We start from the raw sequence: 18808 nt of genomic DNA on the forward strand, positions 1-18808 counted from the left end.
CTTTGTGATGGCCACTCCAATACCTTGACTTTGTTGTCCTTAAGCCATTTTGCCACAACTTTGGAAGTATGCTTGGTGTCATTGTCCATTTGGAATACCCATTTGCGACTAAGCTTTAACCTTCTAACTGATGTCTTGAGATGTTGCTTCAATATATCCACATCATTTTCCTTCCTCATGACGCCATCTATTTTGTGAAGTGCACCAGTCCCTCCTGCAGCAAAGCACCCCCACAACATGATGCTGCCACCCCCGTGCTTCACGGTTGGGATGGTGATCTTCGACTTGCAAGCATCCCCCTTTTCCCTCCAAACATAACGATGGTCATTATGGCCAAACAGTTCTATTTTTGTTTCATCAGACCAGAGGACATTTCTCCATGTGCAGTTGCATTCCATAGTCTGGCTTTTTTATGGCAGTTTTGGAGCAGTGGCTTCTTCCTTGCTGAGCGGCCTTTCAGGTTATGTTGATATAGGACCTGTTTTACTGTGGATATAGATCGTTTTGTACCTGTTTCCTCCAGCATCTTCACAAGGTCCTTTGCTGTTGTTCTGGGATTGATTCGCACCAAAGTACATTCATCTCTAGGAGACAGAACGCGTCTCCTTCCTAAACGGAATGATGGCTGCATGGTCCCATGGTGTTTAAACCTGCATACTATTGTCTGTACAGATGAACGTGGTACCTTCATGCATTGGAAATTGCTCCCAAGGATGAGCCAGACTTGTGGAGGTCTACAATTCTTTTCTGAGGTCTTTGCTGATTTCCTTTGATTTTCACATGATGTCAAGCAAAGAGGCACTGAGTTTGAAGGTAGGCCTTGAAATATATCCACAGGTACACCTCCAATTGACTCAAAGGATGTCAATTAGCCTATCAGAAGCTTTTAAAGCCATTACATAATTTTCTGGAATTTTCCAAGCTGTTTAAAGGCACAGTCAATTTTCTGACCCACTGGAATTGTGATACAGTGAATTTATAAGTGAAATAATATGTCTGTAAACAGTTGTTGGAAAAATTACTTGCGTCATGCACAAAGTAGATGTCCTAACCGATTTGCCAAAACTATAGTTTGTTAACAAGAAATGTGTGGAGTGGTTGAAAATGAGTTTTAATGACTCCGACCTAAGTGTATGTAAACTTCTGACTTCAACTGTATATATTTTGTTATAAATAAAAACGCATGTTTTATTCATTGTGTTATCTTTTACCAGATCTAATGTGTTATATTCTCCTACATTAATTTCACATGTCCACACATTTCAAAGTGTTTCCTTTCAAATGGTATCAATAATATGCATATCCTTGCTTCAGGTCCTGATCTACAGGCAGTTAGATTTGGGTATGTAATTTTAAGTGAAAATTGAAAAAAAGTGTCCGATCCCTTAATGCCCATCTCAATTCCTTCACCAAATCAGTTCCCTTGATGATCCAGAAGGTACAGCTACTACTGTGCTCTGATGTCCACTGTGACAACAGGATATACAGTCCCCTTCCAAAAACAATTTGATTGTGTGATATAAGACTCTTAGAGAGCCTAGTGGAAGCTCCTCCTCAATGCTTCATAAGGCAGAGTTAAAGAAGTGGTTTCAAAAGCTCTTGACATGTACTGTACGAGTGTGTTTGCTCTCTCCTTACCAATCCATCTCACAGTTGACATGGAATCTTGGCAGAAGATACTTCTAATCCTTGCTGCATTTTGTTGTGGTATGATAGCTATCATTTACCATGATAACTATTCATTTATTTATTTGCTTACTGCTTTTTCTCCAACCCTTTTATTTGTAAATATACATTTCAGTACAATACTATCAGTATTAATTTAATGCGTTTTTATTCCCTCAATCATGTTGCTTGATTATTTTCTCCCCTAATACAAATGTGTATTACATTATTTTCCAGAATGCAGAGGAGAAGAAACAGTCATTCAGCCACCAGGAGATGTGATACCTACTGAGGGAGAACAGGTCACACTGGGCTGTCAATTTGATACTGTAGATAGAAATCCATACCTGTTCTGGTACAAGCAGAGAGCTAATGACTTCCCAAAGTTTATGCTGAAACGGGTGACTTTTGGATCAGATAATGCCATTGAATTCCAGAGGAGATTCGATGCCCATCTCAATTTAACTACATTTAAATCAGAATCAAAATCAGTCCCTTTGACGATCCAGCGGTTACAGCTCTCTGACTCTGCTGTGTACTACTGTGCTCTGAGGCCCACTGTGACAACAGGATATACAGGCCCCCTACAAAAATGAGTGTATCCTAGGCATTAGTGTTGAAAAATGCTAGCCTTACTTCTGGGTTGGGTGCGACGTTTGCAGGGCTGTACACCTCACACAGTGGCACACAGAAGACCATTTCAAGGAGAGTGAATGCATGCAAACATCAGTCTGAAGATGGAGAAATGAATCAGTGTATTGATCATTCTGATTATGACTACAGGTAAACAATACCTAAACATTTGAACTCCTTGCATCCTTATAATCAGATTATTCAATTATGGTATTGGTCATAAAACCTCTTTTGATTAGGGGAAAGTCATTTAAATGTGAAAAATAAGCATGTGTTCTAACTTCCATGGGCTATGTGGGACGCTATTTCACACAGCCAGTGAAATATCAGGGCGGCAAATTCAAAACAACAAAATGTCATAATTCAAATTTCTCAAACATACAACTATTTTATGCCATTTTAAAGATACACCTCTCCTTAATCCAACCACATTGTCCGATTTCAAAAAGGCTTTACAGCGAAAGCAAAACATTAGATTATGTTAGGAGAGTACATAGACAAAAATAACCACACAGCCATTTTCCAAGCAAGGATATATGTCACAAAAACCCAAAACACAGCTAAATGAACCCCTAACCTTTGACGATCTTCATCAGATGACACTCCTAGGACATCATGTTACACAATACATGTATGTTTTGTTCGATAAAGTTCATATTTATATCCAAAAACAGCATTTTACATTGGCGCGTGATGTTCAGAAAATGTATTCCCACCAAAACGTCCGGTGAATGTGCACATCAATTTACAAAAATACTCATCATAAACGTTGACAAAATATAGAACAATTTTTTTAAGAATTATAGATAGACTACTCCTGGATGCAACCGCTGTGTCAGATTTTAAAATAGCTTTACGGAGAAAGCACATTTTTCAATATTCTGAGTACATAGCTCGCCATCACAGCAAGCTATACAGACACCCGCCAAGTTCGGGGTCACCTAAACTCAGAATTAGTATTATAAATATTCTCTTACCTTTGCTGATCTTCGTCAGAATGCACTCCCAGGACTGCTACTTCCACAAGAAATGTTGTTTTAGTTCAAAATAATCCATATTTAATGTCCAAATACCTTCCGTTTTGTTCGTGCGTTCAGAGCACTATCCAAAGGCATAACGCACGAGCGCGGTACCAGAGACGAAAAGTCAAAATGTTCCATTACCATTCTTAGAAGCATGTCAAACGTTGGTTAACCTGTCTGGGCTAGGTGGGACGTTAGCGTCCCACTCTATTCAACAGCCAGTGGAAGAGCGTGGCGCGAAATACAAAAACCTCAAAAATGCAATCATTTCAATATTTCAAAAATGCGACTATTTTACACCATTTGAAAGATAAAACTCTCGTTAATCTAACCACATTGTCTGATTTCAAAAAGGCTTTACAGCGAAAGCAAAACATTAGATTATGTTAGGAGAGTACATAGACACAAATAACCACACAGCCATTTTCCAAGCAAGCATATATGTCACAAAAACCCAAAACACAGCTAAATGCAGCACTAACCTTTGATGATCTTCATCAGATGACACTCCTAAGACATTATGTTATACAATACATGTATGTTTTGTTCAATCAAGTTCATATTTATATTCAAAAACAGCTTTTTACATTGGCGTGTGATGTTCAGAACATGCATTCCCAGCAAAAACTTCTGGTGAATTTATAAAATTACTCATGATAAATGTTGACAAAATACATAACAATTATTTTAAGAATTATAGATACAGAACTCCTTTATGCAATCGCTATGTCAGATTTTCAAATAGCTTTTCGGCGAAAGCACATTTTGCAATATTCTGATTACATAGCTCAGCCATCACGGCTAGCTAATTTGACACCCGCCAAGTTCGGCGCACACTAAACTCAGAATTAGTATTAGAAAAATTGTATTACCTTTGCTGTTCTTCGTCAGAATGCACTCCCAGGACTGCTACTTCCACAAGAAATGTTGTTTTTGTTCCAAATAATCCATAGTTATGTCAAAATACCTCAGTTTTGTTTGTGTGTTCCGGTGACTATCCAAAGGGTAACGCGCGAGCGCATATCGAGACCAAAAAAATCTAAATGTTCCATTACCGTACTTAGAAGCATGTCAAACGCTGTTTAAAATCAATTTTCATGGTATTTTTCTCGTAAAATAGCGATAATATTCCAACCAGACAATGCTGTATTCATTCAAAGAGGAAAATAAAAAATGCCATGGTCTCGTAAACGCGCATTTCCAATCTCTTAGTGACCAGGCAGACCACTGACAAACTGAGCTACCATACTCTGCCCAGAGATAGGAGACGCCTCAATCCGGTTTCTGAAGGCTTTAAAGAGCCAATGGAAGCCTTAGAAAGTGTCACGTAACCCCACAGATCCTGTAGTTTCGATAGAGAAGCAAAAGGAGAACTACAAATTCTCACACAGGCCTCTTCCTGCTTGGAATTTTCTCAGGTTTCTGCCTGCCATATGAGTTCTGTTATACTCACAGACACCATTCAAACAGTTTTAGAAACTTCAGAGTGTTTTCTATCCAAATCTACTAATAATATGCATATTCTCGTTTCTGGGCAAGAGTAGTAACCAGTTTAATTTGGGTAGGTTTTTCATCCGGCCGTGAAAATACTGCCCCCTATACATTAACCTCTATGGGACCGGCGGGACGAATTCGTCCCACCTACGTAACAGCCAGTTGAATCCTGTGGCGCGATTTTCAAAACCTTTGAAATGCTATTACTTCAATTCTCAAACATATGACTATTTTACAGCTATTTAAAGACAAGACTCTCGTTAATCTAACCACACTGTCCGATTTCAAAAAGGCTTTACAACGAAAGCAAAACATTAGATTATGTCAGCAGAGTACACAGCCAGAAATAATCAGACACACATTTTTCAAGCTAGCATATAATGTCCCAAAAACCCAGAAGACAGCTAAATGCAGCACTAACCTTTGATGATCTTCATCAGATGACACACCTAGGACATTATGTTATACAAAACATGCATTTTTTGTTCAATCAAGTTCATATTTATATCAAAAACCAGCTTTTTACAGTAGCATGTGACGTTCAGAAAAAGCATACCCCCCGCAAACTTCCAGGGAATTTACTAACAATTTACTAAATTACTCACGATAAACGTTCACAAAAAGCATAACAATTATTTTAAGAATTATAGATACATTACTCCTCTATGCACTCGATATGTCCGATTTTAAAATAGCTTTTCGGATGAAGCACATTTTGCAATATTCTGAGTAGATAGCCCGGCATCACAGGGCTAGCTATTTAGACACCCGGCAAGTTTAGCCTTCACCAAAATCCCATTTACTATAACAAAAATGGTCTTACCTTTCCTGTTCTTCGTCAGAATGCACTCCCAGGACTTCTACTTCAATAACAAATGTTGGTTTGGTCCCAAATAATCCATCGTTATATCCAAACAGCGTCGTTTTGTTCGTGAGTTCTAGACACTATCAGAAATGGTAAATAACGGTTGTGCGCATGGCGCATTTCGTGACAAAAAAAATCTAAATATTCCATTACCGTACTTCGAAGCATGTCAACCGCTGTTTAAAATAAATTTTTTTGCCATTATTCTCGTAAAAAAGCGATAATATTCCGACCGGGAATCTGCAATTAGCTAAACAGCCGAAGGAAAATACTGCACGGGGTCGAATCGGGCACGCGCCTAATTCCATTGTCCTCTGATGGGCCACTTGGAAAAGGCGATAATGTGTTTCAGCCTGAGGCTGCTATTGTTTGAGGAGAGTGCACACCAACAAAAAACTTTCATCACGGCTTCTGGTTTGATACATTCACCTCTGAAGGTAAATCATCTCTTTCATTCGGTAATCATGCTCTGATTTGGCATCCTGAGGATACCCAGAGATAACATTTAGAATAGTTTTGTTTGATAAAATACATTTTTATATTCAAATGTAGGAACCGGGTTCTACAATTTGAACCCCTGCTGTCTCTGGCTCCACACCCACCCCACACGGCCATCTAGATGTGTGAAAGTTAGTGTATAAGCTAATGATCCATCATGTAAGACATTACTGGGAGTGTGTAAACTTACAATTTGTATTACCATATCATTTTTGTATGTTCTCTATAGTACTAATTTGGCAAATTTTGGCAAATACTGTGCAGTATTGCAATGCTTCACTGAATCAATTTTTTCCTTTGCACACACACACTGCTGCCATCTAGTGGCCAAAATGTTAATTGTGAGAGAGATGTCATCTTCACTCTTCAATCAGTAGTCTTCAATCGTTTTTATATCGGTCGGAAAAGCACTTGGTAATTTGACAAAGCACAACAATATTGTTGTTTGTAGTTACTCCTCCTCACAATTCTCACTGCCTAGTGGTCTAGTATGAAAGTCAACCTGAAGGGGGCAACCTAACAAAGCACTCACACCCCTGAATCAGAGGATGCCATACAGACAGACACCTCCCCATGGTCTACTACTGCATGTAATACAGAACAACATGAAGCATCAACAGTAGGACAGAGGGTGTCAAAGCTCTGTGATAGATAGATCAGCATTGTTCTGCTCCTTACCTTTTCCACTTCAAACTGACTGACTAGTCATGAGAAATTGGCTGATCCTGCATGTTCTGGCTGCATGCTGCTTTGGTATAACATCACTCTGTTCATCTGTCTCTTTCTGTGCACTTGTTCATTTTATTTATATACATTATTATTATATGTTGTGAAGATATATTTCTCTTTCTTTTCAGGGTGCAGAGCAGAAGAGAATGTAATACAGCCAACAAAAGATGTAATGGTCGTAGAAGGACAACCAATAAAACTCACTTGTCTATTTGATACAACTTCTCAATCACCATATCTCTTCTGGTACAAACAACAAACAAATAGCAACCCTATGTTTATGCTGAGAAGGGATACGTTTGGAGCTGGGGAAACCGCTACTGAGTTCAAGGAGAGATTTCATGCCCGTCTGAACGTCACAGCAAAGTCAGTCCCCTTGACGATCCAGAGGGTGCAGCTGTCTGACTCTGCTGTGTACTACTGTGCTCTGAGGCCCACTGTGACAACAGGATATACTGCCATCTTACAAAAACTATATGTTTCATGTGTCCATAGAAACATTCAGTAACACTGAAAATTTGGGACGAAAGCACAATATGCATTTCAATATACTTTAAGTAGATCTGAATTATTTATTCTATGGCTACACAAGTGTTTGTACATTAACTGTAAAAGAATACCTGTACGTGTTCACAACATACCAAAAAAATATGTTTATCATACTCACTTCATGGTACATTTATGTCATTAAAAATTGCTTTAGGCTACTTTTCATTTTATGTGAGCTAGACGTAAGCTTCTCACTATACTGACAAGGTAATATTGACCCATACATTTCTTTACAATCTTCCCTGTCTCTGAACAGGCTCCTTCGTGATTTATGTCAGTTGATGGTGATATACAGGCTGAGATGGACATGGAAGAGAGAGAGAGGATCTCTACCTCTTACTGTAACTCACAGTCACTCTCAGTGTGTTCTGTATAACCATGGTACTCTGTCTGATCATCTGGCTGGTTCTTGTTGTATTCTGCTTCAGTATGATGGAACCTTTCCTCTCATTGGTTTATATAATCATCATCTATCTCAATTTAATTTTTAATATTTCATTATCACTCACTTTATCTTTTTTTGTCTTCCAGAGTGTACAGGAGACCATGTTCAACAGCAACCAATAGGTGTAATTACTACTGAAGGAGGACTGGTAACAAAGAGTTGTCAATATAACACCAGTGCTACTAATGCATATCTATATTGGTACAAACAAGAAGCAAATTACTTCCAAAATATACTGAGATGTTATTCTTTTGGATCTGGAGACGATGTTGCAGGGTTCAAGGAGAGATTCAATGCAAGTCTAAATACCAAGACACAATCAGTCCCCTTGACTATCCAGTGTCGTGTCTTTGGCTATGCCGGATTATGTGATATGACATGCTATTCTATAAAATACTTTCTCTGTAATTAATATTACCTGATTAAGCTAATCAGGTAAATGTAATTAACTAGAAAGTCGGGGCACCACGAAAAAATGTTTATAGAGCTGTTATCTTCCAAATAAAGACCTAGTAATCTTTTACATCAGTAGCAGTCAATATTTAATCATCACTTTATTCAGTCTCATCTGAAAGTTGTAAATTCTTGGTTATCTTCACGAACCCTGGCTAACAAGTTGAATCAGCAATACAAAATGTGGTTTAATTATTTATTTACTAAATACGTAAATAATCATACAGAATTACATCTACCCCAAATGGATCATACATTGATTACAAATTATGTCATAAAGGAAAACGTCCCTAGCGGACGGAACAGATATGACGGCTGGTTACACAAAGAAAGGGGGTTGGGTTTTGAATGAAAGAGCGGGAAGACTGAGTAACCAAGGGAGAAGCTATGCTATTGTAAATACAGAATCTTATGCATTCTAAATAACCGCCCATTTGAAAAAGGAAAACGCAATAAATATTTACTCTGAGCTGCGCTTCGGTAGATTGGTCGTAGATAGACGGCCGGTTTGTCCAGCATGGATCTCTTGTCCTCTGAAGAATGTCTAGTGGTGAACTGGAGCGTGGTAGAATGTATACTCTGTCCGTCCTCTCCTAGCCCACGTTTACAGCGGCTGCTGATAACACACCGGCTAGGAGGTATCACTTCGGAGTGAATAAGAGTTCAAAGTTCATACCAAGTTGCCATACTTTTAAGCTCGTGCTATATTCTGGCTGGTATAGTCGAAATTCATCCTTTCGGCGTGTCAATCGTCACCTTCACATTGAACACAATGCTAATTTCGTTAGGTTATTATCTGAGCCCTTTTAACGTAGGACCATCATCCTCACGTCCTTTATATAGTAGTGAAAGAACGGCGTGTTTCATAGTTTACAACCAAAGTCTGTTCACTTGGGCGTGGCCTCTATGACAAACCGGTCTCTCATTTAAGAAGCTAAAATTACATTTAATCTTTTCACAAATAGTTTCATATTTAAACATTTAAATTGCACAACAATTCCATGTGAATCTGATAACTAGAATGTGTCGACTTTCCAAGATACAGTTTATGTCATCCTGTCATTAGTAGTAATGTCTCAGACAACAACTGATCTGAGATCATATTCATATTCAAAGAGGTTAAGTACCAACGCATATGTTCAACTGGTTGGATTACCAAAATAGTGTTCTGTTTCCCACCTTTTGATGTTCCCAGACTCTCTATGTTATCAAAGGGATTTTCAATAGTCACATCGGTAGAGTAGAGAGAGGAAAAAGGGGAAAGGTATTTATGGGGGTCATAAACCTCCCCCAACAGGCCAACGTCATGACACCAGGTTGCAGCTGTCTGACTATGCTGTGTACTACTGTGTTCTGAGGCCCACTGTGACAACAGGACATACAGCCCCTTTACAAATACATTTTTTAAGTGAAGGGCAGGTGTTATATAATTGAGGCAGAGGAAAGGAAATGCCTTTTATAGCTGACAGTGAGAAACCAGGGGAGTCATTCTGTCATAACTCTACTTGTTTTCACTCTTTTCACTGTGTTAAATAAAACTTACCAGCATGTTACTAGGATCATTTTTAATATTAGCACTAGTGGCTGAGTTTGATGCTACTCTTCATTTCCAATCACTGTGAATGTACAGTAGTTACTGAAGACTGGAGTCACAGTACTGTGAAGGATATTTAGTCAATTTTGAATACACTTGACTGAATAGTGATTTGAATTTTATGAACATTTCCTGATAATAATTGCTGTTTCCATAACTGTTTTCCAGGTGTCAGTCATGGGAATGACATCACTCCAACAACAGATAAGGTGTTTGGGTTGGAGGGTGATGTCATAAATCTGTCCTGTAACTACTCCTCTGCTAGTACTCTCCAGTGGTATCAACAGTACCCTGGATCATCTCCCATCTTCCTCCTCCTCACTGGAGTGTCCTCAAACCCCTCTGTAGTGCATGCTACTCCTCCATACCCACGACTGTCTGTTAAACTGAATGATGAGAGAACCCATGTGGACCTGGAGATGTCCTCTGCTGAAGTGACAGATTCTGCTCTGTACTACTGTGCCCTGTAGACCACAGTGACAAGAAACCCAGACACACTGTACAAAAACCGGAACAAAAAAAAAACAGACATTCCCTAAGAGAACGCTCATTTAGAATTATTTTGGCCATTATTTTGAATACCATCACTATGCCCCCATCCACAAGGCTCGAGTGGTCACTGAATGGTTTGATGAGCATGAAAACTATGTAAACCATATGCCATGGCCATCTTTATCTACAGATCTCAACCCATTTGAACACCTACTGGAGTTTCTGGATCTGCGTCTGAGACAGCGTTTTCCACCCCCATCAACAAAACACCAAATTATGGAATTTTTGTGGAAGAATGGAGTCGCATCCCTCCAGTAGAGTTCCAGACACTTGTAGAATCTATGCCAGCAGTTCTGGTGGCTCGTGGTGGCCCAACACCCAATTAAGACACTTTATGTTGGTGTTTCCTGTTTTGGGGCCGATACCTGTACATGTAGGGTGGAAATGAACAATTCATTATTTTCAATGAAAACGAATAAAATGTTCATACAAATGTTGGATGAAAAAGTTACAGAAACTCATTAGGGTTATCTGAATGTGTTGCAGATGTCCAGTAGATTACAGATATAAATAGGACAACAAAATAAACTGTGAATGAATGAACTATGTTGAAGAGATGAACTATCTTACAGATCTTCCTTTCTAGCAATGTTTTCCCCTATGATTTCACTGTAGACAGCTCAGGTCCAACTCTGTTGCCCTAAAATCAAGAAAATAAATGGGGATAAATTACATCGTTTTATACAACATCCAATAGACTAGGGGAATCTTATTTCAAAATCAAATCAAATCGAATGTTATTGGTCACATACACATGGTTAGCAGATGTTATTGAGAGTGTAGCGAAATACTTGTGCTTCTAGTTCCGACAGTGCAGCAATATCTTGCAAGTAATATCTAACAATTTCACCACAACTATACACACAAATCTAAGTAAAGGAATGGAATAAGAATATATACATATAAATATATGGATGAGCAATGACAGAGCGGCATAGGTAAGATGCAATAGATGGTATAAAATAAAGTATATACATATGAGATGAATTATCAAAGATATGTAAACATTATTAAAGTGGCATTATTAAAGTGACTAGTGATCCATTTATTAAAGTGGCCAATGATTTCAAGTCTGTATGTAGGCAGCAGCCTCTCTTTGTTAGTGATGGCTGTTTAGCAGTCGCATGGCCTTGAGATAGAAGCTATTTTTCAGTCTCTCTTTGATGCACCTGATCTGACCTCGCCTTCTGGATCGTAGCGGGGTGAACAGGCAGTGGCTCGGGTGGCTGTTCTCCTTTTGATCTTTTTGGCCTTCCTGTGACATCGGGTGCTGTAGGTGTCCTGGAGGACAGGTAGTTTGCCCCCGGTGATGCATTGTGCAGACAGCACCACCCTCTGGAGAGCCCTGCAGTTGTGGGCGGTGCAGTTGCAGTACCAGGCGGTGATACAGCCCGACAGGACGCTCTCAATTGTGCATCTGTAAAAGTTTGTGAGGGTTTTAGGTGACGAGCCAAATTTCTTCAGCCTCCTGAGGTTGGTTGAACAGGCGCTGTTGCACCTTCTTCACCACACTGTCTGTGTGGGTGGACCATTTCAGTGCAGCCCTGCGTTTTGAAGATGTGACCTTGGCATCAAGCAGCAGCAAAACGTCTGCTGTTACTTCTGCTGATCTGACAACACTCTGTATTTTGGGGAGGGGCTTGAAAGCTTTGAGAAGAGATGTTCAATTCCGAACCAGATGAAGAAGGATGTTTTTTTTAGTATATGCAAATCTTGTTGTGCTGTGTGTTGTAATTTTAACTTCCAGTTTCAGCCCCAATGTAAATCCCTACATTTATTTAGCTTTTAGTACTTGCATGTAAGTCATCTACTATAATCAGTACATTTTTGTTGTATCTAAACTTAGTTTTGATGAATTGGAAATAGATTTATAACAGAGTAATAATAGAAGAGTAACATATTTAGTATTTCTTGCAGGTGACAGTAATGGTCAGACCATTGAGCCAATGAGAGGAGGTGTATGCTCCGGCAGGTAGCGATATTACACTTTCATTAACTACTCATCTGCAGTCTCTCTTCAATGGTATCTCCAGGACCCTGGATCAGCTCCTCAGTATATCCTGCTTATCCTGCATGGTGTTGGGTCTCCATCACGGGCTCCAGGTCTGGATCCTCGACTGTCAGTCAAACTAAATGATGAGAAGAACCGTGTGGATCTGGAGATCTCCTCTGCTAAAGAGAAATACTCTGCTATGTACTACTGCGCACTGACTCCCACATTGAAAGGAAACGCTGTACAAAAACCTAACCTGACACATTCTATACGTACATGACATGACCTACAGGAGATGGTGCATCTCAAGGTTTTTCTTTTTGACAGGAAACCTGGTGGGTGTGTTTAAGAGGAGGAGCCACATTGTATATGCCTACTTATCATTTCAAAGTCATAGTAGTGTTTTGGCTTTGCTGTTTTCAAAAACAAATAATTCATGGCTGATCTTTACCATAGACCATGACGCTACACTGTTATATTTGACTGATTTCAGCCCTTGTAGGTGATACTTTAGAGGATGATATTACTCCAACCTGTCCTGAGGAGTATTATTTAGAGGGTAGCAGAGTTTAGATCTCCTGTAACTATACAGTAAAATCAGATATCCTGCTGCGATACAGACAGTACCCTGGATCAGCACCCCAATTCCTCTTCTACACTACAGTCACCTCAAAGCTCTCTGTAATAAGAGCTAAACCTGAAGACCCTCGACTGTCTGTTCATCTGAATAAAGAGAGAACCTGTGTAGATCTGGAGATCTCATCTGATGAAGTGACAGACTTTGCTACCGTGACATTTAGCCCACAGTGACAGGAAACACTTCCTCATACAAAAAGCTGACAGTCTGGCACAAAGATGTGGGATGTAGGAATTTTGTTTAGAATTCACTTCATCCTTATCAACATACAATATTATACAATTCTTACTATTAGGGTTAATTTGCAGATTATACATATGGTATAGCTAGGTATATATACAGTTGAAGTCTGAGGTTTACATACTCCTTAGCCAAATACATTTAAACTCAGTTTTTCACAATTCCTGACATTTAATCCTAGTAAGAATTCCCTGTCTTTGGTCAGTCAGGATCACCACTTTATTTTAAGAATGTGAAATGTCAAAATAATTGTAGAGAGAATGATTTATTTCAGCTTTTATTTCTTTCATCACATTCCCAGTGGGTCAGAAGTTTACATACACTCAATTAGTATTGGTAGCATTGCCTTTAAATTGTTTAACTTGGGTCAAACGTTTTGGGTAGCCTTACACACGCTTCCCACAATAAGTTGGGTGAATGTTGGCTCATCCCTCCTCACAGAGCTGGTATAACTGAGTCATGTTTGTAGGCCTCCTTGCTCGCACCTGCTTTTACAGTTCTGCCCACAAATTTTCTATAGGATTGAGGTCAGGGCTTTGTGATGGCCACTCCAATACCTTGACTTTGTTGTCCTTAAGCCATTTTTCCACAACTTTGGAAGTATGCTTGGGGTCATTATCCGTGCTTCACGGTTGGGATGGTGTTCTTCAGCTTGCAAGCCTCCCCCTTTTCCCTCTAAACATAACGATGGTCATTATGGCCAAACAGTTCTATTTTTGTTTCATCAGACCAGAGGACATTTCTCCATGTGCAGTTGCAATCCGTAGTCTGGCTTTTTTATGGCAGTTTTGGAGAAGCGGCTTCTTCCTTGCTGAACGGCCTTTCAGGTTATGTCGATATAGGACTCGTATTACTGTGGATATAGATACTTTTGTACCTGTTTCCTCCAGCATCTTCACAAGGTTCTTTGCTGTTGTTCCTGGATTGATTTGCACTTTTCGCACCAAATTACGTTCATCTCTAGAATACAGAACGTGTCTCCTTCCTGAGCGGTATGACGGCTGCATGGTCCCATGATGTTTATACTTGCGTAATAGTGTTTGTACTGATGAACGTGGTACCTTCAGGCGTTTCATCCCAAGGATGAACCAGGCTTGTGGAGGTCTACAATTTATTTCTGAGGTCTTGGCTGATTTCTTTTGATTTTCCGATGATGTCAAGCAAAGAGGCACTGAGTTTGAGGGTAGGCCTTGAAATACATCCACAGGTACACCTCCAATTGACTCAAATTATGTCAATTAGCCTATCAGAAGGTTCTAAAGCCATGGCATCATTTTCTGGAATTTTCCAAGCTGTTTAACCTCTTGGGGCTAGGTGGGACGCTAGCGTGCCACCCGTGGTGCACTCCATCAACAGCAGGTGCATTTCAAGAGCGGCAAATTTGAATCCAAATAAATGTCAAAATTCAAATTTTTCAAAAATACAACTATGTTACACCATTTGAAAGATAAACATCTCCTTAATCTAACCACGTTTTACGATTTCAAAAAGGTTTTACGGCGAAAGCATAAATTTAGAGTATGTTAGGACAGTACATTTACAAGAGTTGTGTGTAATGTTTTGTCAAGTCAAAGACAGGGTCACCAAAACCATAAAACCAGCTAAAATGATGCACTAACCTTTTACAATCTCCATCAGATGACACTCCTAGGACATTATGTTAGACAATGCATGCATTTTTAGTTCTATCAAGTTGATATTTATATCCAAAAACAGCATTTTACTATGGCATTGATGTTGAGGAAATCGTTTCCCTCCAATAACCGGCAGTCAAGTCAGCGTCACAAATTAAATAATTAAAATTAGAAAACATTGGTAAAATATTATATTGTCATTTAAAGAATTATAGATTTACATCTTTTGAACGCAATCAACTTGCCAGATTTAAAAATAACCTTACTGGGAAATCACACTTTGCAATAATCTGAGCACTGCGCCCGGAAAAATACGCGTTGCGATACAGACTAGACGTCATGTTGGGGAGATCTAAAATCGAAAATACTATGTAAATAATCCATTACCTTTGATTCTCTTCATCAGATGTCACTTCGAGGTATCACAGGTCCATAATGAATGTAGTTTTGTTCAAAAAAGCTCATCATTTATGTCCAAAAATCTCCGTCTCGTTAGCACATGATGTAAGCCAGCCGGACTTCTCGTCATGAACGAGGGGAAAAAATATATTTCCGTTCGTTCAAACATGTCAAACGTTGTATAGCATAAATCATTAGGGCCTTTTTTAACCAGAACATGAATAATATTCAAGGTGGACGAATGCATACTCTTTTATAACGTATTGGAACGAGGGTACCCAACATGAACTAGCGCGCCAGGTGTCTAATGGGACATCAACGTTCCATGGCTCTTGTTCGGTCAGATCTCCCTCCAGAAGACTCAAAACACTTTGTAAAGGCTGGTGACATCTAGTGGAAGCAATAGGAAGTGCCAAAATATTCCTAAACCCCTGTGTTTTTCAATGGGATAGGTTTAAAGTCAATACAACACATCAGGTATCCACTTCCTGTCAGAAAATGTCTCAGGGTTTTGCCTGCCAAATGAGTTCTGTTATACTCACAGACACCATTCAAACAGTTTTGGAAACTTTAGAGTGTTTTCTATCCATATATAATAAGTATATGCATATTCTAGTTACTGGGTAGGATTAGTAACCAGATTAAATCGGGTACATTTTTTTTATCCAGACGTGCAAATGCTGCCCCCTAGACCCAACAGGTTAAAGGCACAGTCAACTTAATGTATATAAACTTCTGACCCACTGGAATTGTGATACAGTGAATTATAAGTGAAATAATCTGTCTGTAAACAATTGTTGGAAAAATGAATTGTGTCATGCACAAAGTAGATGTCCTTACGGACTTGCCCAAACTATAGTTTGTTAACAAGAAATTTGTGGAGTGGTTGAAAACGAGTTTTATTGACTCCAACCTAAGTGTATGTAATCTTCCGACTTCAACTGTAGAATTGTGAAAAAGAAAAATAATAAAGAAAGCATTTCCAAGCCATATTATGAATCATATCATATGGTTTATTTGCAGATGATACATACGGTAATGCATTGTTGATCCATTGAAAAAACAAACAGTATCATTCTCTATCCATTTCCAGATAGAAATTAAATCTAAAATGAGCTAATGAGGAGGAACTGACAGTTTGTGGTTTTACAAACATCTGTTATTTTGTTTGACCACAACGCCATCAAGTGGAGTCTCTAGTGCACAAATCATTTCTGAACATGTTATCACAATATCCCAAATCAGCACCACAGTTACTGGTTGTGGAGTATGTGGATAATACACCAGGGTTCACTCCAAATCATGTGGATCTGGAGATCACCTCTGCTGAAATGACAGACTCTGCTCTGTACTACTGTGCCATGGAGCCCACAGACAGTATGACTCAAATATACATTTTGTTTGGAATGTTCTTCATCCCCGTCAACAGTGACACAATATTCTACTATTCTTATTGAAGGTTTATTTGCAGATGGTATAGCATGGTATAGCATGGTTTAGTATTGTGGATCTATCGGAAAAACAAACAAACAACAAAGCAAAAACTAGACATTTTCAGATAGAAAATAAGTCTAAAATAATCTGAGGAGGAGGCCAATAGGAACTGAAACCCCTTAACCACCAACCACAGAAGAAGAGTTACATATCCAGTTATCAGAGGAGGGGCCTCATAGTCAAACACTGGTATAGGCTGGGTATACCTGCAAACATGAGGATGTCTCTGAAGAGGATTTACTCAGCTCTCTCACTGTCTTATCTCTCAGTTGGTTTATCTAGTCTGTGTCAGGATGTCACTCATATTACTGTTTCTCCTCTCAGCATTTGTAGGTGAGTGCTGAATTCTCAGCTTAAACATTTTTTTTTACATTTTAGTCATTTAGCAGACGCTCTTATCCAGAGCGACTTACAAATTGGTGCATTCACCTTATAATATCCAGTGGAACAACCACTTTACAATAGTGCATCTAAATCTTTTAAGGGGGGGGGTTAGAAGGATTACTTTATCCTATTCCAGGTATTCCTTGAAGAGGTGGGGTTTCAGGTGTCTCCGGAAGGTGGTGATTGACTCCGCTGTCCTGGCGTCGTGAGGGAGCTTGTTCCACCATTGGGGTGCCAGAGCAGCGAACAGTTTTGACTGGGCTGAGCGGGAACTGTGCTTCCTCAGAGGTAGGGAGGCGAGCAGGCCAGAGGTGGATGAACGGAGTGCCCTCGTTTGGGTGTAGGGCCTGATCAGAGCCTGAAGGTACGGAGGTGCCGTTCCCCTCACAGCTCCGTAGGCAAGCACCATGGTCTTGTAGCGGATGCGAGCTTCGACTGGAAGCCAGTGGAGAGAGCGGAGGAGCGGGGTGACGTGAGAGAACTTGGGAAGGTTGAACACCAGACGGGCTGCGGCGTTCTGGATGAGTTGTAGGGGTTTAATGGCACAGGCAGGGAGCCCAGCCAACAGCGAGTTGCAATAATCCAGACGGGAGATGACAAGTGCCTGGATTAGGACCTGCGCCGCTTCCTGTGTGAGGCAGGGTCGTACTCTGCGAATGTTGTAGAGCATGAACCTACAGGATCGGGTCACCGCCTTGATGTTGGTGGAGAACGACAGGGTGTTGTCCAGGGTCACGCCAAGGCTCTTAGCACTCTGGGAGGAGGACACAATGGAGTTGTCAACCGTGATGGCGAGATCATAGAACGGGCAGTCCTTCCCCGGGAGGAAGAGCAGCTCCGTCTTGCCGAGGTTCAGCTTGAGGTGGTGATCCGTCATCCACACTGATATGTCTGCCAGACATGCAGAGATGCGATTCGCCACCTGGTTGTCAGAAGGGGGAAAGGAGAAGATTAAACCAAATAACATTTTGAATACAGTGACATTCCTTTTTTAAATGAATCATTGCATTAGACACTAAGTAGCATTTTACTGGAAAGTTTCAATTCCTTCTCTTGTCATACTTTATGGGCACCTAATCCATGTATTTTTTATCATTTGGAATAAACATTAAAACACAATGACAATATTTATGTTGTTGCAGCTGATAGTATGGAGCAGGAAACAATAACTCCAGTGAAACCTGAAGTCAATGCTCTCCAAGGAACAGACATCACTCTCTCCTGCAACTACAAGGGCAACATTAATAATCTACAATGGTACCGTCAATACCCCGGATCCAGACCAGAATGTCTTCTTTTGATCCTACAAACCAGCAAGTATGTACAGAATACATCCATTACGACTCCACGACACAATGGTAGACTGAATGAAGAGAAGACCCGTGTTGACTTGATGATCTCCTCTGTTGAATTGGAAGACTCTGCTCTGTACCACTGCGCCTTGCAGCCCACAGTGACAGGAAACTCAGACACACTGTACAAAATCTTGTCAACATATACTGTAGAAAGAAAGCCATAACAGAAAACA

The 18808-nt window shown here is 39.9% G+C and overlaps 1 protein-coding gene across 1 annotated transcript; it reads left to right on the forward strand.

Moving 5' to 3' along the window:
• Nucleotides 1–1658: 1658 nt before the first annotated feature.
• LOC106569058 (uncharacterized) lies at nucleotides 1659–10417 on the forward strand. The gene is made up of 4 exons (XM_045693663.1): nucleotides 1659–1707; nucleotides 1903–2244; nucleotides 7035–7391; nucleotides 10116–10417. Exons 1-4 carry the CDS (start codon nucleotides 1659–1661, stop codon nucleotides 10415–10417), a joined length of 1050 nt encoding a protein of 349 aa, XP_045549619.1.
• The last annotated feature ends 8391 nt before the right edge of the window (nucleotides 10418–18808 follow it).

This window comes from Salmo salar, chromosome 14 (genome assembly GCF_965601325.2).
Source record: "Salmo salar chromosome 14, fSalSal1, whole genome shotgun sequence".
Classification (NCBI taxonomy): domain Eukaryota; kingdom Metazoa; phylum Chordata; class Actinopteri; order Salmoniformes; family Salmonidae; genus Salmo; species Salmo salar.

Bases quoted from the DNA above. Each gene is read 5' to 3' on its own strand.
- LOC106569058 (XM_045693663.1), top strand. From the start codon at position 1,659: ATGGAATCTTGGCAGAAGATACTTCTAATCCTTGCTGCATTTTGTTGT. The intron at 2,245-7,034 runs GCCCCCTACAAA...CTTTCTTTTCAG, and splicing joins TGTGACAACAGGATATACAG to GGTGCAGAGCAGAAGAGAAT. The intron at 7,392-10,115 runs GTGTCCATAGAA...ACTGTTTTCCAG, and splicing joins ACAAAAACTATATGTTTCAT to GTGTCAGTCATGGGAATGAC.